The sequence below is a fragment of the Papio anubis genome, chromosome 15 (genome assembly GCF_008728515.1).
Source record: "Papio anubis isolate 15944 chromosome 15, Panubis1.0, whole genome shotgun sequence".
NCBI lineage: Eukaryota > Metazoa > Chordata > Mammalia > Primates > Cercopithecidae > Papio > Papio anubis.
Window position 1 is genome coordinate 52,355,663 of NC_044990.1, and position 23,679 is coordinate 52,379,341.

General features: G+C 38.2%; 1 protein-coding gene across 12 annotated transcripts in view; it reads right to left on the bottom strand.

Annotated features, from left to right (window-relative positions):
* The window catches only part of KLF12 (Kruppel like factor 12), a 453,886-nt gene that overhangs the window by 245,143 nt on the left and 185,064 nt on the right, over positions 1–23,679 (bottom strand). For 11 of the 12 annotated variants that reach the window (XM_017951303.3, XM_017951311.3, XM_031655898.1 and 8 more), the window contains one exon: positions 14,830–14,919. In XM_017951303.3, coding sequence (XP_017806792.1) covers positions 14,830–14,919 — 90 coding nt within the window. Of the gene's footprint in view, positions 1–9,988; positions 10,163–14,829; positions 14,920–23,679 lie in introns of all 12 variants that reach the window. The other variant, XM_031655900.1, reaches the window with a different exon arrangement.

Genomic DNA, 23,679 nt, shown 5'->3' on the forward strand with positions numbered 1-23,679 from the left:
GCCCAGGTTACCCAAAGCATCAGAGTAGGACATAAATACAGAAAATCTGGCTTCAAAATCCACACATTGAATCACACAGTCATCAAAATAAGATCTATTTATCAGAAAAGTGAGTACATCTCACTGTATCAGCTGCAAACAACAGAATCCTCTCCATATAGTTTAAGTGGATAGAGATATTTTTTCATGTATCAGCCCAGAAATCTCAGTAGATCAGAGAATCAGCCAGGAACAACATGGGTGGGACAAAGCGCAAGCACACTAGGTCTGTTCCAGTAAAAATACCACTGCTGCCACCTCCAAGTATGTGGTGCCAGAAATGTCACAGCCTCCGCCACAACGCCGTTAAGTCCTAACCATTGCACCTGCCCAAACAGCTGTTCTTCCATGTGCGGGCAGCCTTACATTGCTCCCTTCTGCATCCCTTTCAGGCATGGTGTAGCAGATGGGCAACATGTCCATATCCTAGCAGCAAGAGAGTCTAGGAGATGCAGATGAAAAAATAAAGATTCTATCTTGGGAGGACTGGAATCATAATACAAGAAGCTAACGAAATGTCAAGATGATAAATAAAAGATGTCAGGCAATCACAAAAGGCCACTACACACCCTGATCACAAGCAGGCTGAAAGGTTCTGAGAAATAAAGTCAGCTATATCAAGTAGGGTCAGATTATACAGGTGCAACTGCATTTGAAAACAATTTACTCTGTCCAGTAAAAGCCATAGGTCTCTTACAATAGCAAGACATCGTTCAGGGCATAATGTAAAGATGACTGGTTCAAAAAATGTAAGTGCCAGAAACTTCAATTTTTTCCCTACCATTTATAAATGTTATATCATAAAAGCATAGTCATATGCATCATTATTTTTTAAAAAAGCAAATATCTATTAAATAAACTCTATTAAACAAACTGGCCACATCATACATTATTTTTGCCTCTTACAGTTCTCTTAGATTTCTTCAAGGATCATTTTCTAAGACAATGGAGACACTGAATGCTAATAATGTTTTATGTTTTTGGAAACAATTTGAAATAAAATACTAGATATTAACTAGAAATTTTTTTAATTCAATTTGGGAAACAGAAACTTTTAAAAAAAACCATCATTCATTTAACTGTCACAACCATGTATGTTTCTGAATAACATATGAAATGTTTCTACAGTAACAATTGTTTTTAGTAGTTCATGTTTAAGGAAAGATAGCCACATATGATAAGACACAGTATTTCTGAGTAAAATCCAGAATACAGAATTAAACACACCTATTTTTTTTTTTTTTTTTTTTTTGAAGCGGAGTCTTCACTCTGTCGCCCAGGCTGGAGTGCAGTGGCACCATCTCGGCTCACTGCAAGCTCTGCCTCCCAGGTTCACGCCATTCTCCTGCCTCAGCCTCCCGAGTAGCTGGGACTACAGGCGCCCGCCACCGCGCCCGGCTAATTTTTTGTATTTTAGTAGAGACGGGGTTTCACCGTGTTAGCCAGGATGGTCTCGATCTCCTGACCTCGTGATCTGCCCGCCTCGGCCTCCCAAAGTGCAGGGATTACAGGCGTGAGCCACCGCGCCCGGCCAACACACCTATTTTAAAATGTCAATTATTGGTGATAGGTAAATATATAACAGCACAACATCAATGTTTTAATTTTACAGTATAAACAGACTGGTAGTACCAATATTACCAATTTTTTCCTGACAATACAGTAATAAAGCACAGCAATACTTTGGAGCATCATTAATATTAAATCTTTTTTCAACATCTATGTGAATAACTGGAAACTCTTTTTTTTTTTTTTTTTTTTTTTTTTGTGAGACAGAGTTTCGGTCATTGCCCAGGCTGGAGTGCAATGGCATGATCTTGGCTCACCCACATCCTCCACCTCCCGGGTTCAAGCAATTCTCCTACCTCAGACTCCTGAGTAGCTGGGACTACAGGCATGTGCCACCAGGTCTCGCTAATTTTTTGTATTTTTAGTAGAGACGGAGTTTCTCCATGTTGGTCAGGCTGGTCTCAAACTCCCAACCTCAGGTGATCCACCCACCTCAGCCTCCCAAAGTGCTGGCATTACACGCATGAGCCACTGCCCCGGCCGCATATTTTAATTTTCACATCTGAAATATTTTATATCACAAAACTCAGGAGAAATGCAGATTAACAACAAATGCAATGGCAGTTACTTTTTACTGATTACTTGACATATCGTGTACTATGCTAAGTATTATGCATACAATTTCACTTATTCTTGCTGAATTCATACATTTTATTATACCTGAATTTAAACAGAAAAATGTTTTACATCGCTCTCAGACACATTTCTACAGCTCAAAAACACTGCATAGAAATGTGAATATACCCAAGGGCAATAATCCAAAGAAGATTAAGGTAAAATCTCTATTTATATATATTTATGTTGTATAGAAGTCAGAAGCTACTATGGCAAATAAAATTTGAGGGGAGAAGAGCAAATTTAGCATAGACACGCAATGTCAATGGAAAGAAATAACTGTCTCTATATCTATCTTCTAACTTGAAAAAACAACATCCATTAAGGGTTTTGATGATGATGTCTATGAAAATAGTGTTACTTTGCAAAATTGCTTATGGTGAAAGAATGTTAAATTTTCAGCAATATGTAAGTATTTGTGAGTATAATGCTGATTGGAGAAAAATATAACCTTGAAAATACATCTATGATCAGAACCAGCAGCCCCTGCACTGTTCATAGAAAATGCTTTACCTCAAATACTTTGCTTTTTTTTTTTAACCATTTACAATAATATATTGACTATTTTTAAGTAGTCTGAATACTCATCTTTTATATGAAATTTATAACAAAACTTCAAGCAACCTAGAAGGCTCATTGTACTATCTTGTTAGAGCTGACTTAGCTAAGGGAGGCTTGAAGTTTTAAATGCACAGTTGCATTAATTTATTTCAAGTTAAAAATAAAGTGTATAACCAAGGTTAAAAAAAAGAATAAATTCCTTCTATATCTGAATTTTAAAGAAACAAGACTTGCTTATTTAGCAGATATAGGCTTTAAAGAGTGAATAATCTCAATTATTATCTTCACGAATTTCCTGAAAAATATACAATTAGTTATGACAAGAACATGGCAATGAAATTGGAGTTTGAGAGTTAAAAAGAAAATCAGTCATAGAGACTATGAGTCATCTTGAACATTATAGTTCATTTAAGATAGATGAGAAGAAGTTCATATTTCCTTATGACACTTTCTTCGCATTTTCTTAAGACAACAGACAGGACTGACCAATGACAGTGAACACGGTTTCATTCTTCTATAGCCACAGATATGATCACTTAGTGAGACATTAAACTCATCAAAATTGTCACCAGGTCGCATGCCTTCAGAGCACAGCATTTTTCTCAGTGATGATTCTCTGACATAATTTGTAAAGAAAATAAAAAACCTGTTGACATCTTTATTGTTACATAAGTTTCTCAAAACACTAGGGGAGGTCTTCCAGAAGTTGAATCTAATATGTGGTGTCAGTTCTGCTCAATCTATTGATTTCTAAAATTGATAGACACACAGTGAAATAGAATTTTGCCCATGTGGTGACCAGGGATTATTTCTGGCCATTAAGTAAATACAAACATTATTTTATATAAAACAAACATATCTTATGTAGTAAAATGTGTTTTAATACTATGAAATTAAGTTGAAAGAATGATCAAGAGTTCACATTTACTGTAGGATACTGCATAAAAGGGCCTGTGACTCTAGTTAGGCAAATTTGCATTTACTGGGGTACTAAACAAAATCTTTTCACAAGATCTATATTAGCTTCTTCTTACACATCAATATATTAATAGGAATAATGTCTGATATCAGATCATGTCCAATGTGATAACTAGTTACAATGATCAAAACCGAGTTACAAAGACAAATACCCTGAATGACGAAAAGACTGATTCACAAGACACAGACTACATTCAGTGCCTGTTACTTACTGGTTGTGTGATCTTATGTGCACGATATAGCTGCAATATTATTTACTAATAAAAATAATATTACATCTACTCAAAGGATTACTAAGGCAGACAAGCATGTGAAATTATTATGTTCTCTTAATGAATTGACATCCTCATCATTATGAAATGCTCAATTTTATCTCTGGTTATATTATTGTTCTGAGACCTAATTTGATATGAATACAGGCACCAACATTTTGGTTTTGCTGTTATTTAGTGTTTGCATAATGTATCTTTTTCCATCCTTTCACTTTTTATCTTAAAAGAATGTTTACCAGAGAATTATTATGTTCCAGGAAGAAAACATTCTAAACTATTAATAGCTTTTATTTCAAGATGTGATCATGTCCTTTCATTTCTCTTGATGGGTTTTTTATAGATATTTAAACTTTTCTAAAATAAAATGTTATCAGACATAAGAATTCCAGTTTCTGATCTCAGGACAGGCCTTGTACACAGGCAATCAACAGGACTGGCATGGCTAAACATGAATAGTCTCACCTTTCATATGAAACTTCTTCCTGCAGAGTTAGAAGAAGGATGTTGTTAAAGCCAAAATTCATTTAAGTTTTCATGGTAAGTACAAGGAAGGACATATACTCACACATGGTTGCTGCTATAACAAACAGATTTCTTAAAAAGTCACTGCCCCTTTCAACTATACAAAGCAATCTGCTCAAGTCTTCCCTTAGCCAGTTTAGGAATTCATATTTGCTCTCCTACACAGTTACAAATCCTAAGCCCTCTGGTTCAAAAAAATGTTTTTTCTTTTAATTATTAATTGTGGTAAAGAACATATAACATAAAATTTACCCTCTTAACCATTTTTAAGTGTACAACTCAGTAGTGTTAACCATATTCACAACATTATGTAACAGATGTCTAGAGCTTTTTTCATCTTACAAAACTGAAACTCTGTACTCACAGGACAACTTCCTATCTCCGTCTCCCCCAACACCTGGCAACTTCATTCTACTGTTGAAGATTTTGACTACTCTAGATTCTATCCTTTGATTACTCTAGAATGTACCATCTTGCTATCTGCACTCTGTTCCTTTTGCCTTTTCTTCTTTTAGATAAACTGAGGGGCTTTTTTTGCATGTTTCTGGTTCATCTCCAGGTTGTTTTGTGTGTATGGTTGCTCTAGAATTTACAACATAAACCTTTATCACAAGTTATCACTTATGACTTAATGACCTACCGTCAAATAATACCACACCATTTCACATGTGGTGGGAGAACTCTACCTATACTTCCTTCCATAACCCTGCCCTGTGCTGTCATTACTACTCATTTTCATTCAATATGTCATGAACTCCACCATACATTGTTATATTTGCTTTCAGCAGTCAACTGTCTTTTAAAAAGATTTTTAAATTCTTTTATATTGACCCATATGTTTACCATTACTCATTTCTTGTAAAAATCTAAATTCCTACCTAGTATCCTTTTCTTTCTGCCTGCAATTTCTTTCTTCTTTCCTGACTGATTTCAGATAAGAAGACTGATTTATCTTCCTTCATATGTAAGGTGTATTTTTCGCCCCCTGGCTGCTTTTAAGACTATGTCCTTCATTACTTGTTTCCGGCAATTTGATTATTATGTGTTTTAGTGACATTCATTCTGCTTGGGGCTCATTAAACTTCCTGGGATTTGTGAGTTTATAGTTTCTATCCTATCTGAACAACGTCCAGCTTTTCTTCTTCAAATATTTTTTCTGATCTCCCTCTTCTTAAAATTCCAATTGTATATAGGATAAGCAACTTTATATTGTTCCACAGCTGCTTACTGAAGCTCTGTTTTTATCTTCAGTCCCTATTTCTTTTCTCTATGCACTTTGTGCTTTATTTTGAATAGGTGTTTCTTTTTATTTATTTATTTTGAGACAGATGCAGTCTCACTCTGTCACCCAGGCTGGAGAGCAGTGGCACAATCTCAGCTTACTGCAGGCTCCACTCTCCTGCCTCAGCCTCTAGAGTAGCTGGGATTACCGGCATGAGCCACGATGCCTGGCTAATTTTTGTACTTTTTATTTTTTAGTGGTGACAGGGTTTTGCCATGTTGGCCAAGTTGGTCTCGAACTCCTGACCTCAAGTGACCCACACACCTCGACCTCCCAATGTGCTGGGATTACAGGCAAGAGCCACTGCGCCTGGCCTATTTCGGATAGTTTTTATTGCTATGTATTCAGACACTGATCTTTTTTTATGCAGTATCTATTAATGTCATCCACTGTATTTTTAAAATTTTAAATACAGTATGATATGCTTTGGAATTTTTTCCCCCTTCAAATTTCATGTGGAAATGTGACCTCCAATGTTAGAAGTGGGTCTAGTGAGAGGTGCTGGGTCATGGGGGCAGATCTCTCATTAATGACTTGGTGTTGTCTTCATAGTAATGAATGCGTTCTCACTCTGAGTTCACAAGTTGTTATCCTGGCACCACCTCCCTCTCACCACATGAGGCACCAGTTCCCACTCTGCTTTCTGCCGTGATTGATTGATTGATTGATTGATTTTTTTGAGACAGAGTCTCGTGTTGCTCAGGCTGATGTGCAGTGATGGGATCTTGGCTTACTGCAACCTCCACCTCCCGAGTTCTAGCAATCCTCCCACCTCAACCTCCGGAGTAGCTGGGACGACAGGCACGTGTCACCACACCTGGCTAATTTTTGTACTTTTTGTAGAAATAGGGTTTCACCACATTGTCCAGGCTAGTCTTGAACTCCTGCGCTCAAGTGATTCACCTCCCTTGGCCTTTCAAAGTGCTGGGATCACAGGCGTGAGCACCTGGCCTCAGGTATTTCTTTACAGCAACGCAAACATGGACATACACGGTATATGTTTCATCTGTTTCATTTTTTATCATTTTGTACCTTCCATTTCTCTTCTCATCATTTTCAGGTTTTCCTTCACATTCGTGAGCATATAAGATACAAAATAGATGTTTTAAGATCCTTGCCTATTATTTGTCATTTCTGGATATGTTTCTATTGATTCATTTTTAAAACTTGACTATAAGTTCTATTTTCCTGCTTCTTTGCACATCTGGTAATTTTGACCGGATGCCAGACATTGCGATTTGTACATCATTCAGCACTAGATCGTGTATTCTTTGGAGTGCATTTTTGTTCTGATATACAGTTGAGTGACTTGCAGATCAGTTCGGTCCTTTCAATGCTTGTTTCTAAGGTTTGTCAGGGTAAGTCCAGAGCAGTCTATTCCAGGACTAAGGGCCACTAAGCTGTGACCCTTCCAAGCCCTCTTCCCAATGCCTCACATATGAAGAGGTTGCTCCAGCCTGATTTCTGTCAGCTTTATGTGAGCTGCAAGAATTGTTCAACCCACTGCTGTCCGGCTGGCCTTTCCTTGCCTTCCTCAATACACAGGAAGATAAGTACTCACCAAACCCTTTAGTGGGCCCCTCTGGAGATCTCCAGAGCTCTTTCTTTGTGCAATTCCCTCCTCTACGCTATTGTTGTTCTCACAAACTAGTTGTCCTAACTTCTCCAAATATCAAACTCTGCCTGCTTAGCTCAGTGAGACTGCAAGGCCCTATGTGGGTTCTTCCTCCCTGCTTTGCTGCCGGGAAGGTATCTCCAAGCAGTAACCGGAGGCCATTGTAGAGTTCCTCATGTTTTCTGCTCTCCTCTCACGGACCACCACTTGTTGTCCAATATGTGAAAAAGTATCTCTTCTTTCATCTGAGTTTCTAGTTGTTTATGGTGGGAGTCAATTCCCACAGGAGTTAATATTTCGTGGTCAGAAGTAAAACTCCTCCAAAGATTTAACAGGATATTTTGGCCGGGTGCAGTGGCTCACACCTGTAATCCCAACACTTTGGGAGTCGAAGGCAGGCGGATCACAAGTCAGGAGATTGAGACCATCCTGGTCAACATGGTGAAACCCCGTCTCTACTAAAAATACAAAAATTATCTGGGCATGGTGGCATGTACTTATAAATCCCAGCTACTTGGGAGGCTGAGGCAGGAGAATCGCTTAAACCTGGGAGGTGGAGGTTGCAGTGAGCTGAGATCGTGCCACTGCACTCCAGCCTGGCAACAGAGCAAGACTCTGTCTCAAATAAATAAATAAATAAATAAATAAATAAATAAGAATATTTTTTGTGATGCACTTTATCAACTCTGAACCAGCATGCAAACATTAGCTCAAGAAAACACATCTACAGAGAAAACATGCTTGATGGTTCAGAATTTAAAAAAAAAATTCTTCCACAAAGACAAGGAGACAAAGCAGACCATGGCCTTGTAGAAGCTGAAATATTCTGGAAAGGTTAATTTGCCTGAAATCAAAATGCTCAAATTACTCAGAGCATGAAATTTCCTTTAAAAATCTTCCTTTTTACAAAGCACTGACCCTATAAAAATGCAAATAACTCTTGGAAAGGACACTTTACATTCTCTTCAATTAATGAGATTGTGGTTAGAACTGGTCATCTGTTGGTACCTTGAACCATTACAGCACCATCAGAGGGCAGGGACATCTGGATTGTGGGTGGCAGGAGAATGAAGTTGAAAGAGAAAGTACATTGCTAAAGGGAAGAAGGGCAGACTTCTCAACTTCATAGCTTTGCCCGGGGCAGGCCCTGAGGGAAAGGATTTGTCTGCCTGCTATATTTCCCTTGGGTACTATCTGTAATTACTATCACAGCTCATTGATTTTCAATTCCTTCTATTAATATATTTATTGGCCATTCTGACATTATTAAAATCAGTCCAACTCTGCATCTTTAGTGGAGGATATCTCTTCTTAAAATATCAGTCTTGCAAGAGCAGATATTTCTTTCTGCTTAAAAAAAAAAAAAATGGTCTTCTCACATTAGACATAACACAGCAACTGCAAATGTTTTTCTTTGAAGCCAGGTAGTGACATGCACAGATTTCACTACAGATCAAAAGACCTCAAGCAGTGGGTCATCAGAGAATATTAAATGATAAGCAAATTCGTATTTCCAAGATAATTCTACCAATTTAGCCAAACGCTGGCCCCTGTTCCACAGCAGGAGAGGAAATAATGAGCCCCTGTTAAAGGGTAATGCAAGTGGCATTTTTAATAATGCCCTTTTTTCACTTCTGATAAAGTCATTAAAGTAACACTGTCTTACTAAGCCTTTACACATAGATGTAAACTAGATCGTTAGTGTAAAATTAAATAGGTTTGCTGAGGAAAAAAGTTAGGTTAATTGTTGGGTTTTTTCCCCTTAATGCTACTGAATTTTAATGTAATTTATTTCCTGCCTTAAGTAAACATTCCATAGCACATTTTCAGGTTCAGCTACAATACTCGCACTCATCTATATTTTTTTATTAAGCCTAAGGACTGGAGTCTTTTTCAAAAAAGCACCCGTCTCCAAATCCTCTCAATTCCACAGCGTGGCAAACAGTCTCACTTACAACAAATAGCACATGAATGAATCACCATTTATTGAGCCCTGCCTATTCATAAGCTCCTGTGCTGAGATGATGAGGAATAACAAGAAACATAAAGCATAAGCTCTGCTCTTAAGGAAGTTACATTACAGCTGGCTTCATGATGCTAGTCAGCTCTTTGTGATATAGAAATAGCTTCAACACTTTGTTATTAATGTCCTGCAGAATGGTTTCTAAAAGTTACTGCAAGCTGCCTCTAGGGAAAAGACCAAGTCTCTCTTATCCTCTTTTTTTCTGCCTCTAAAATGAGGGAGTGCATAGGAATCTGTGGTCTGGACAAGGTGGGTATTTCCCGGTAGTTAAGGCATAGAGTATTGACGTGATCCTATACTTGTCTGCAGCAATGCCTGCACCCCTCCTAGCTACATGGCTATGGCAAAGAGGCATTAGGCTCTCTTCCCCAAGGATAACAGAAAGGAGTCTGACTTCCACTCAATTACTGACTGCTTAGAGCACTTAAAATTAGCAAAACACCCAATCTCTTTCCCCGTTTCTGCCACACTATTGCCGCTCTTCTCTACCGGCCCACGGATCAGAACTGTACCTGGTTCTACAGGAGAGAAGAGAGGCAGGATAACCAATGGCTTCAACACCCTTGCAGTTAGTGTAGACACTCAGGTCAGCTCCTTCCCTGCGGCAGATTCCTCAGACTTAGGAAATAAACAGTGAGGGTGACTAAGAAATGTTGCTTTCAGGTCTCCCTCTCAGTCCTCTGCACCTATGTAGTTTTCAAAAATATTTTTATTTAGAGAGTTCATCTTTTCTTTTTAAAACATTTTAAGAATTTCAAATACACAAAATTAGGCAGAATAAACTATTTTCATTTCTTTGGTTCCATTATTCTGTTTTTATTCTGTTATTGACATTATTATTTGTGTTCCATTATTTCACATCATAAAATCTAATCAGAATTTGAAACATTCTTCCAGATATGCTTAAATGAAAATTCAAATGAAAAAAAAAAGGGGGTTCTAATTTCAGATCTACCCTGTATCTACTTGGAGAATTATGAATTAACACAGATGTCGAAATCTTACTAGATACCTCATGAGGATTGCAGCAACATAAATGAAAGTAATAGGGCCTTTTTCTCCCGTTTTTCTTCTAAAGGAGAACATTGACTCAGCACCCACCAAAGGCAGGCAGGCTCCTGCGAGGATGGGTGGTTAATTCCACCTTCCAGGTGAGTAGGATTAGAGGAGACTAAGCATGACCCACACAGCTGGTACCAGGCTGAATACCATCTGAACTCAGGTCTTTCTCACTTTGAAGTCTGTGAATTTACACTTCCATACATAGGAAGCTTCACTGCAGTAAGACTCTTAAATGCATAAATAGAAAGGCTCTGTCTCACCCCTTGCTCCTCACCAGGATCACAGAATGACAGACTTTACCTGGCAGCGAAGCCCTCATCTCCAGCACCCCCATTGTATGGATGAGGACATAAAGGCCTGGAGATAGAAAATAACTTCCCAATGTCATTCAAGCTGGTAAACTGCAGGGCCAGGAATAAAATCACGTAGTTATCTTTGGGGCAGTATCCTCTATATACTGCCTTATAGCTGGGTGTGATAGTTTTAATACTCTTCTTCTTGTTTCAGTCCTTTGCTTAATAACATGCTAGAACATCCAAAGACTAACAGCATTTGGGAAGCTCTTATAACAGCAGGGCGCATACACCAAAGTCACAGACAAAGTCATTCAAACACTCCTTGCTGTGCCCCTGAAGTGTATCCCAAGGGAACATGCCCTTCCTAGAGACTGCCAGCAGCATGTGCTGTGTTACCAACAAGCAAGAAGAAAACCAAAGTCACATTTCAGGTGACTGCAATAATCATCTGCCTAGCTTTCACTTAACTAAAAATGCAAGAGTCAGAGAACTCCAAACAGAAGGCACACAGAGGTGGTGCCCATATGCTACCACACCTATCCGGTTCACATGGCTACAAGATGAGCACTCCTGTCACCAATGAGAACACGTATTTCCAATATTTACCATTTTGATTTTTACATTCACAATAACCCTATGACATAGAGCAGGTTGACAATTATCTATTGACTGGTTTTATATTTTTCACCATGCTAATTATAATGCCCAGAAAAGTTGAATAATGTATTTACCATGTGCCAGAAACTATAAGAGATACAAACCAGAAATATAAGAAATAGTCCTTGTCCTCTAGGAGTTTACACTCTGATTGAAGACACATGACCACACACACACAGCATAAATCTCATTAAGAGAATGAGGCAAGGCAGCCAGAACTTTCCAGAGAAGAGACGCAGGCCTGTTCCCAGTCTGTCTTTAACCTCTGAAATGTGCTCCTCAGGTCCTGAATTCCTTGGAGGGGTGGGGAGACATGCAGAGCCTGGCTGACAGCAGAAGACCTAAAGGACTCTTTATAACACACAGCAGAGAACAACTACATGCCTTCCTGGTGCACCGATACACAAGGGCATGTAGAGTAGCACATCTTTAAAATGCTGTGTGCAGCCTGAGAGAAACACTGGCTTTTCTTCACCAAAAGATTGAGATTAGTATCTATTTCTTAAAGACAGAGTACCAAAACTAGGTTTTTCAGAGTGATTATACATTCCAACCAATGTACCACCTTCAGGTTTTCTTCAAGCTTTCTCATTCATTGCTGTGACACAGACAAGTTTCTATCACTTTTTGTTCATTGTTAATTATCATGTCTCATCTTTTTCAAAAGTCCATAATCAGCTGGGTATGGTGGCACATGTCTGAAACCCCAGCTACTTGAGAGGCTTATGCAGGAAGATCACTTGAATCCAAGAGTTTGAGTCCAGTCCGGGCAACATAGCAAGTAAAACCCTATGTCGTAAAAATAGATAAATAAACAAATGCCCATAATTGCACATGTGAGTGTAATTATTTATTGAAATTTCACTAATGTGTTTTTCTTACAAAGAATTAAACTTCAACCAGCCTTTAAGTCATAAATGAGGAAGAAGTCATGAAATATTCAAAATTCTAGTTCTCCTTATCTAAAAATAGTTCTAAGATTCTGAATATTATATGGTATATAACAACATCTTCTCCAATGAAAAACCCAGTAAAGTGGCCAAAAATGAAAGTCACCAAAATTCCAGATTTTGTTTTAAAGAAGAGTTGATTTAAAGCACTACAAAAGTGTTAAAATTGTTGTATTCTAATACAGTTAAATCATCATACATTTCATTAAACACTACAGGCTGATTCTCCTGAAGCTTTGCTACAAAAGAGAATGAAATTATATCTGTCATATATTTAAGAGGTACACATAAACCCAAAAGGAAAAAAATAAAGTTCTATTTCCCTTTAACATGCACAATCTAAAATACCAACATCAGCTCCATTCACAAAGAGGAAAATTGATTTTCATGAACAGGCATTAGGCAATACCTATGAACCCACAACTTTTCATGTCCCTATCTAAGGACAAAAAAACGATTTCTATGATAACGTGACATGGGGTTTTTACTCACACTGCAAAACTGCTGGGAATACTGGCTTTTGTTTTTTTGTGCACTTAAATCTTTCAGGTAGACCTTACCTTGAAACCGAAAAATAAAGGGGAAAGGACTATATGGATATTGTTAAAGATTACCAGGACTGGTGACAGCAACCCACTATTCTGGCTTTGACCATTGGTCCGGGGCTAAGCTTCTAACTGATTTGCTGTCGTTTCTGCCTTCCTCCAACGTGCATAGTTTGAACAGATTGTCTGTTATTTCAAGCTGAAGAAATTATTGTGAAATACAGACTGCTTTTTCACTTTTTTCCCCCATGAGCAGTGGGAAAAGGCTATACTTTCTGAATAAGATGCTAGACTCTGTATGAGTTGAGCAGAAATTTATTTTATTAAACTCACGATAATGCAACTAGATTAAGAAATGAATTAAGAAAACAGAACTCTAAAGAACTAAGACAAATCCTCCCCATGGTTAGGTTAATCAAAAAAGGTTAAAACTATCTATAAGGTTTGGAAGATATACAGAATTTAACGTAGTGAATCCAGCTAGGAAATCCAGTTGAACACATGATGTTTTCTGAAAGGTTGTCTATACTGAACCAATGTTAGTAATTGCCACAGTCTGCTCCCTCATGATCCTCTACTGCCTGTGTCTTGCGCTGAATCTATATGAGTTGGTCATTATATCATGTCTAGGACCGTGTAGTCATGTTATTGGTTGACATACTCCACAAAGTTCATTTCAGAGCTAAAAACGTCAACCCAGAACACAGAGGTGAAAAGACATCTTCTACCATGATAAGGCTCTGTTCAATGAAATAAATTATATTGACATGCCACACACTCCGCTACATGATGCTCAGGTAGGCAGAAGTTATTGAAGAGACCCTCTAAATACACCATCCGGATCCATAACCTTGAATGTCCTCATTATGAAATCCTTTTGGGACATCAATACCCTAACCCTTTGAGTGGGATCCCAGATGCACTTATCCACATCGATTTTTATACTCTTAACAGTGAGATTTTATTCACATTTAAAATTTCTTTTGAATGTTCAAGTACAAAACATTGCTAATTTTTAGTAATGATGTTTTAATAAGAGAGACACTGATAAGGTAAATATTATATACGTATTTATGTCCTTCTGTCAGTCACCTGTGCTGCCTCAGTGGTGGTGGTTTAATAAGATAGGTAGCCAATAGGCACTCAGCCACATGAGCAGTGCTTTATCCCTTAAAGTTGCCAATGCTGCAACCAATTATACTGCTCTTATGCTCTTAACTAAACCAGTGAAGACATTAATGTTCATTATAAAATCTATGTCATTTAAAAAAATATGCACTCGTAGTCCTTATATTTTCAGTACCCATAAATTAATTCATTGGTTTGGCTATGTATTGTTAAATAATCCTTTTGATTTAAGACATTTTTCAAATTCAGTGACCTCATCAACTATCCCCCAGTACTCCTACAGTAAGAAAGGACAGGTACAAATGTCAAAAGAGAAGCCCATCCAACAAACAGTAACATTCTCACAGCTGTACTTTGTCATTTCCTGATTAGAATCAACCAAACTATGATGACACTAAGGTTATATTCCCACCTGATTTTTTAATACTTCCTCTTTGCTTTGGATTTTTATTAGCTTTTCAAATCATTTACTAATTTAGATATAGCCATATGATTCTCATAATGTCACTATGCCTTCCAAGGAAATAACAGTTGAAGTCGCAAATGGATACAAATCAACCACAATCTCAGATTTGTTTGTTTGTTTGTTTTAACCTGAGAGAGAAAAGCTTAAGCAAGGGAAACCGTAGAAGTGCTCTGCAAACCTCAGGATACTCTGCAGAAGAATGCCACTCTCATCAAAAGGAGTGGGGCATTGCTGGAAACTTGTGCTTACCCCTTGTTCAGATTCCAGAAGCTCTGTTTTGACTCTGACTGCCGGCATCCCATCAAGCATTAACATTCTGTTCTCAAAGGTGTTGATATTCTGAAAATAAAAGGGAGAGAGAAAGATTCAGCTCTAAAGCATTCAAAAGAGGACCTCTGGGAGAGTCTTCTGTCATTGTAGTACATTTAGTACTGCTAACCTAATTTTTTTAAACAATAAAGATAATTAAATGAGAATATCGGCATAACCAATTATCCCCCTACTCTGAACTTTCATTTGAAATAATGACCAAGCGGTTGAATTAATCAGTCTGATTCTCTGACCTCTGGGTTGGAGGTCAGACTGTAATAAACTGGAGTATGGAAACCTTACATTAATTTATATGGGGCTGCAACAATTCATCACACTTTCACAATAGTGAAAGGAAACAGAAGGCGAGTTTTTCTCTTTCCTTAGTTCTGGAAACTGTATTGTGCAAAGACACCCATAAAGGAGAAAATCACATAAAAATTCATAAACTCTCGTATTAGTCAAAGCCTAAATCATTTAAAAGTAAGATAATTCCATACGTTTAATTTTTATGTCATGGCAATTCTGGTCAAATGAAAATTTCTCCCTATCAACCTGCAAATATCTACTTTACAAACAACCAACATAAATCTTAGATTAAGAGTGAATTTTTAGGCTGAACTAAATAACAAATGATTATTTGGTCTTTATTCTGGTATATGTTTTGCTCAATTTACCACCTCTTGAAAAGAAAATCTTATTTATATTGTAGCTCAATAACATTTCAAACACCATTTATAAAAGATTAAATCAAGGTTATTTTCTATGTAATTGTCACTGCCTTGGGGATTTTCTACAGTCAGCAACCTAGGAAGGGAGTCAGAATCACACATCAGTGCTCACATAAGGCCCAAATCAGGCTCATATTTTTAAACATGCTTAGAATGCTAATTTCTCTGTTACATATTGACTCAACTACAAATCTGATAGAACTAAATTTGATTGAGATTTTAGAATGGTTATTTTTATTTAATTACAGAATGTAACCACAGGACACTAAAGTGGTCTTATTAAGAAAAAAAAATCAGTTTCTAAATATTTTGCCTACCTGGTGAAAAAGGTGAGTATAATTTCTAAATCTTCAAGTGTTCACTTTTAATATGGTCGCTTTTCTACAAAATAGCAAGTTAAATAAAAACAACCAGACCGGGCACAGTGGCTCACGCCTGTAACCCCACTGAGGCGGGTGGATCACCTGAGGTCAGGAGTTCGAGACTAGCCTGACCAACACGGTGAAATCCCATCTCTACTAAAAATACAAAAATTAGCTGGGTGTGGTGGCAGGCACCTGTAATCCAAGCTACTTGGGAGGCTGAGGTGAGAGAATCACTTGAACCTGGGAGGTGGAGGTTGCAGTGAGCCGAGATCGCGCCATTGCACTGCAGCCTGGGGAACAGGAGTGAAACTCCATCTCAAAAATAAATAAATAAAAACAACTCTCCTTTCAACAAACCATAAATTACATGTTCTTGTTACCAAGTAATACCAACAGAGTGCAGTACAGTGAAACTCTACTTCTCATATTTCTTGACTCTTCTTTTTGTTAAGAAAAATGTTCCAAGAAATAAAATTTACAGTCTCTTATCATAAATATTTGCTCCAAGGAATCAACAAGGAAAAGCAAATTTACTCTGGAGTTAATGAGCATTTAAAAAGTCTACACCACCTAGTCTACTAAGTGATAAAAAGAAGAAAACAAATTACTGTCAATATTATTTCCCTATAAGTGTTCGATATATTCAAAACTGGCAGGATACTTTTAAAAAATTTTTGCTTTTGAGTTGTCCCTTTTTTTCAGAATTTTACATCTTAATAGATAATTTAGAGTAGAAGGAACTGTGGTATATTACTGGTGAGCTTAGGTGAGTTGTTCTAAACTTGAAACCCTTTCATGGAGGCCTGTGGGTTGTTTCCATATGGGGCAGGGATCTCAATTCCTAACGTGTCACTGGCTTCGTGGTTGGCAGCAGCCAGCTTGGCTTACCACCATCCAGTCTCAGGAAAGCCTTCCTGCAGCCGGCCAGCCCTCCACTCTCTGGAGTCTGGCAGCAGCTCTAGGAATCCACCTTAACAAAGCACCCTGTAGGCTGTTTGGCTGGTAGACAATGAAGGATGAACTGATAGTGCTGCCTACCCTGGAGGAGTTCTTGCCCAGATGAAAAGGCAAGAAAATGCCTTATAAGGAAGGCCCAAGCAAAAGAGGAGAAAAGACAGAGAGCGATTCTGGAAAAGCAGATTTAATGAACTGTTAGAATCTGATTAGAGGCTAATGTCCCTTTTAGTGCTTTGTACTAATTTACAGCTGATATACTTTAACCGTCTTCTCCACTGGCTCTGATAAACTCATTAGTTTAAAAAATGCAAGCTAACCAGAGTCTTTGAAGTTAAAAACTGATAAATCATGAAAACCTGACTGGGTCTGTGTTCCACTTAACACATTTAAATATTAAATATATGTTCATGATGGTTTTTCTTTAAATTTTTATTGTTCTTGAATAATTCTACGTGTGTTAAAGTCAAGATGTACAGTTTAGTTTCATGTACAAGTGAAAAAAACAAAACATTCTCGATGTTTTAAGAAATCAAGTTTTCCTGGAAATCTTTCTATGATTTTCTAGACTCATTCACTGCCACAACTATAATAAATACCATAAATAACAATGTTCACAGCTGGAGAACTAAGCTTCAACTGTTAAACTCTTTCAACTAGTGCAGATTCAATCTGTATATATGCCTGTTGGAAACACATGTGAAGCATATTCATCTCTGCATTCACGGATCTAACCCCAGTTCTCATAAACAACAGCATTCAGTATCACGGCATGCTCCAAACTATCTAGGAAGGTGTGTGATTTTTAAACAACACATGGTAATTACACAGCATTGACAATACAGTCCTTGAAACAAAATATTGATAACTTTATCTCACAGAGCTAAGATCAGATACATATAATCCCAGATGACCACAGACTTTAAATATGTAATAGAGTCTAATAATTTGGAACTGCTGTCAAACATATCTTGCCATGATCTTAATCAAAACACATTTGCTGTGGAATCAATAGCTCAACTGATTCCCAAGAGATAAATAAAATTACAGTCATCAATTTTAGTAATGTAGTATCTTTGTATATTTACAACATTTTGATGTTACACAACCCTCAAGAAATGCTTTATGTATGCTTATATACTTGTTTCACAAGTGAATTGTACCAATTAATGAAAAATCATCCATAGAATTTGTTAGTTGGCTGTTGACCAATTCCATGTGCATGGGATGGGAAGGGTACTCTTGATATCCCATTTACGAAATATGAATTGGCAACGGCCGGGCGTGGTGGCTCACTCTTGTAATCACAGCACTCTGGGAGGCTGAGGCAGGCAGGTAACTTGAGCTCAGGAGTTTGAGACCAGCCTGGCCAACATGGTAAAGCTTTGTCTCTACAAAAACTACAAAAATTAGTCAGGTTTTGTGGTGGGCACCTGTAGTATCAGCTACTCAGGAGGCTGAGGCAGGAGAATCATTTGAACTTGGGAGGCAAAGGTTGCTGTGAGCCAAGATCGTGCCACTGAACTCCAGCCTGAGTGACAGAGTGAGACCGCCTCAAAAGAAAAAAAAGAAAAAGAAAGAGTTGGCAACACAGTAGTCGAGCTGACATTCGCTCTCTCTGTCAAAAACCATGTAAGCACAACAGTCATTGATCCCAACATCTCAAAATATTCTGAATGTAATGTGCAGCAAGGAAAGGGACTGATCGTCAATGACCAGAACTCATAAAAACATACAATACGGGTGACTTTCCAGGTCAACTCCTACAATGTGCCCCACTAACCTCCCAAGGCAGGTCTTTTCCTTTCTCTCCTGACCTTGACTCATTTTGCACAACTGGAGTAATAAGGAGCTAGTTAGTCAATACTCAACAATTCTAAGATTTTAAACAAGGTTCCTGTCATTAGTCAAAAATAACTGCTGGTGTCTGTTTTGCTCTTTCTAGATACAGGATATATGATATATTTATTTAAATATGCATCCACTTTAAATCTTCATATTCAGGTACAGGTGATGAGAAATAAGAATATGTCACCCTGCCCCATGTCCACATTATGCTAGACAGTGATGTAAGAGGACATATGAACAGTCAAGATTCACCACATCAAGTTGCTTGGTACACTTTCATAGCAGAATCTTTTTTTTTTTTTTTTTTAAGACAGAGTCTCACTCTGTCACTCAGGCTAGAGTGCAGTGGCATGATCTCAGCTTACTGCAACCTCTGCCTCCCAGGTTCAGGTGATTCTTGTGCCTCAGTGTCCTGAGCAGTTGGGATTACAGTCATGCGCCACCACGCCTAACTTTTTCTATTTTTTGTAGAGACGGGGCTTCATCATGTTGGCCAGGCTGGTCTTGAACTCCTGGCTCAAGTGATTCATCTGCCTTGGCCTCCCAAAGTGCTGGGAATACAGGCATGAGCCACCAGGATGGCATAGCAGATTCTTAAAGGTTTACAATGCAAGAGTGCCAACTGGTTAAAAGTAACATCCTGTGGGTACCTCTTCCTATAGAAAAAATATCAGAATCAGATTGCAGGGCAATTAGGGGTTTGCATAAAAAAGATTTCTTAGAGAAGCCAACTGATCTCACCTCTACCCTAACAACAACAAACACCAATAACAACAGCAATTTTTTTCAAGCCCTTCTGCAGATGTGCCAGTTCCACTAATAGGTTAACAACTAACCGCAAAACGTGTGCTCATATACAAGCAAATCAGTGAATTCCTCCCTCTCTCTGGGCAAGTGTTAACAAACCTAATAGATTGAAATAATGTTTAGGTAATTAATTTCAGTTGTCTACTGCTATGCAACAAATCACACAGTGGCATGAAACAACAATCATTTTATCATTATCTTGGTAACAAAAATAATACAGATATTTGCATATTTACTGTGAGCCAGACCATGTACTAAGAGTTGTGCATATAGCTGCTCATCTAATCCTCACCACAACCCAAGAGATTGATGCTGTATTATCTTATGTTGAGGCATTTGAGACACAAGAAGGTTAAATTGTCCAAGGCCACACAATTAGTAAGCAATACAGCTGTGCTGAAAACCAATGAGTCTGACCCCAAGCCAGCAGTCTTAACCACCATACTCTATGTACCTACCTGTCCACTCACTTACCTTTCTCTGTATGAATACACACTCCTAATATAATAGAAAAAAAACCATGAACACCTTATTGAAGGTCCCAACACAGACACTCTGGAATCTCAGTAACAGCTCCTCCCTGAGCTAAGCTAACTTAGTTATGGAACTAAATGTGAAACTTGTAGTCACTGGTGAGTAGCAACGATTTGGAGAATCAAGGCTCTGGTTTCAAAGCTATTTCAAAGCTATTAATATTTTTTTCCCTTTAAGTCAAGTTTTCCACATATTTTCTTAACTTGATGAGATTATATGTTTCTATCCTAGCAATATCTCATAATTAATTTAGCAAGTAACTTCATCTACTACCCAGCTTTTAAAAAATATTCTTGTCTTTGGCGGCTCACTCAGTATTTTCACAATGGTTTCATGTACTTCGATGAAACAGTAACTTCACCTTCCACATTTTATACTCAGGACAGACGCCTCTCAGCATTACATTTAATTTATAATGGCTAAGTGTAAAAACATCCTTTTCTCTACTCACATATCCTCACGCTGACAACTCAGCTTCATAGAGGGCATATAACTAATCAAAGTACCAGAAGTGGGACAAAATAAGCATCCCTTCAAACACAGACTTTGCCTTTCTAGCCCAGCCTTTCATCTTACATTCTTTTGCATACTGGGAGAATGGATAACAATGTCAATAACTGTATTTTATTAACAAAAATAAGAGCCAAAACCATAGGCCTATTGGGACTCTCAACTGAAATCCCCCATATGTTTCAATGACCCAAATTACATTATTCTGAAATATTTGTTTTCAGTTTCAAAAACAGAATCCTTCCATTAAAAACCTCACATTGAAGCACATAGAACAGTACCTCTCCTAAGGACTAGTCTGTCTGTGTAATGCAGCCATTTTTAATTTCCTGATAGCAATGATCAGCCTGTTTCCTATGTTGGTAAAGTGCTAAGCTATCACAACAATGTGCAGTTATACACTAATATTTAAAAAAATATTTCCTATTAGTGATAGTTGCTGAACTAGCCATGAAAAGCAGATGTTCTTATTCAAGTTGCAAATGGATGCTTTTCAAAAGGGCAACCAATCCAATCCAAACTGGGAGCCAAAATTTACTACTGGCATTTCCAAAGGCCTCAATACATTTTTAAGAATTACAACAGATGCACGCCTACTTTCCTGGGCAGAGGATAGTTAAAATGACATCTGAGCTTCTGAATAACACTTTTCATCCCAGCATTTACACAAATTATAATAGAAAAGTATTTCTGTCATTCATACTCTGAAAAGCTGCACACACTTGGGGGTTGTGAGTTGGCTAAATATTTCCTTAAATATGCAACAAGAGCCTCTCCTGTGCCCATCATTCCATTCCATCTGCACCACAGTCATGAACCATGGATAAAAGTAGTGGTCAGAAAGCACAAAAATATCAGAGTAAGAGAAGTATTAACCCACCAACAACCAAACCCTAGAGGAGGAGGACAAAACTTCAGTTCAGCTGAAGAGGTATTAACACTATGAGGAGAGATCCGACATGTGGAGGCAAGTATTAGGGTAGAGATGGACTTACAAGTAGGTTTCATGTCAGGTAAAGATGAGAATTGACTTCAGTCCTGGAAAAGGAAGCCAGAAGCAAGATCCTTTCTGGGAGATGAGGCTAGCAGAAACTGCTTCTCAGGACCTACCCCCAACAGCCCAGAGCTAGGAAACAGGAGTAGAGAGAAATCAGAAAGTTGGCCGGGTGCTCCAGTCCATGATGCTGGGCTTCCTTCCCTGGGCACATGCTTAGACACAGAAGCCAGGCACCAAGAGCCTGGGCAGAAGTGCCAATGCAGCACACAGGCCTCACAGACGATCAAGAAGTACATTTGCAATACAACCACAATATCCTCACAAGGCTCCCTAATTTTACAAATTATAACAGTTATAACAACAATAACATTTATTGAACACATGTAACAGGGGTTGTTTCATGTGCTTTACATTCATTGCATCATTCATTCATACATTGATTCATTCACAATATACTTATTTAGGGCCAGCCACTGTTCCAGTTATTTAGGATATATCAGTGAGCAAAAAAGAGAAAGTTTTGTGGAGTTTCATTCCAGTCATTTAATCGCACATCAACTTTTTTTTTCTTTTACTACGGCTATTTTAGACAAGAAAATTATTAAAGTTTGAAGAGATTATATAATCTGTCCAAGATTATGAAAATGATAATGAGTCTAACTTCAGGATGACAATCAATTTTTCATTGCTTCCAGGGATAGAGATCCTCAACGCACAGGGTACTTTGGCACTGCTACAAAGCTGTGTAAGCCTAGAACTGTGCAAGAAACTCTGCCTAGTGGGTTTCAGGCTCCTAATATATCAAGAGACCAAGCACCACGGTTGAGGTGGAAGCAGCAAGGCAAAGGCAAACTGATCCCATATACAATGGAGAGGAGAGCTCCAAGCTCATTCTGAAGTTCTTGCCCTGACCTACAGCAGGTGCCTCTAACCACTTCCCTAACCCCATTGTCTGCCATTCTGCTCAGGCTTGACCATATCAAAAATGCTCCTCCTTCCAGGACTGTGTGCATTCTATTCACTCACAGTATTCACCACTACCTGACAGACTCTTTATGTGCCATGACATTAGAACGTAAGTTCCAGGAGGACAGAGGGTTCTCTTTTTGTTTGTAACAGTACTCCTATCCTAGACTTGAAACTTACATCATTAAATAAATATTTGTTGGACTAATGAAAAAATATAAGATCCAATCATTCTCCAGGATCTAGGAGATAAGCTAGTTGTTGACAGATGGGATGAGAATTGGCAAAATCTTAAGAGATATGAAATTCCCCATATTGGTGAATAATAAAACAGAATTTGGCATGGCTAAAACATAATGTTCATTGGAGAAGTAACTAGAGATAAGACCAGAAAGGTAACCTGGAGTCAGGTCATGAAGGGTTGTATCAGTCCCTTCTCGCATTGCTCTAAAGAACTACCAGATACCAGGTAATTTATAAGGAAATGAGGTTTAACTGACTCACAGTTCTACAGGCTGTACATGAAGCACAGCCGGGGAGGCCTCAGGAAACTTACAATCATGGCAGAAGGCAGAGAGGAAGGAGGCATGTCTTACATGGCTGAAGCAGGAGGAAGACAGCAAAGGGGGAGTTGCTACACACTTTCAAACAACCAGTCTCCTGAGAACTCACTCACAAGACAGCAGTAGGGCAGTGGTGCTAAATCATTAGAAACTGCCTCCATGATCCAATCACCTCCCACCAGGCCCCCAGGTTAAAATTTGACATGAGATTTTAGTGGGGACACAGAGCCAAGCCATATGAAGCTTCTTATATGTTATGGTAATTCATTTCTTCAAAACTGTTTCTGTAATGCCTGTTGGATGCTACTTGCTAGGGGTGCAAGTGCACAAGACAGAAAGGCTTTCTGCCTTAAGAGAGATTGATGTAAAAGAGGAAGAAACATGTATGGGCATCACATAACAGGTGATGAGGAGTCATGAAGGCTTATTAAGCATAAGCTAATGTTTAAGCATTGTTTATAGAAAGACAGGACTAGAAGCAATTCGGAAGCTGACTTACAAAGATGTCTGATGTG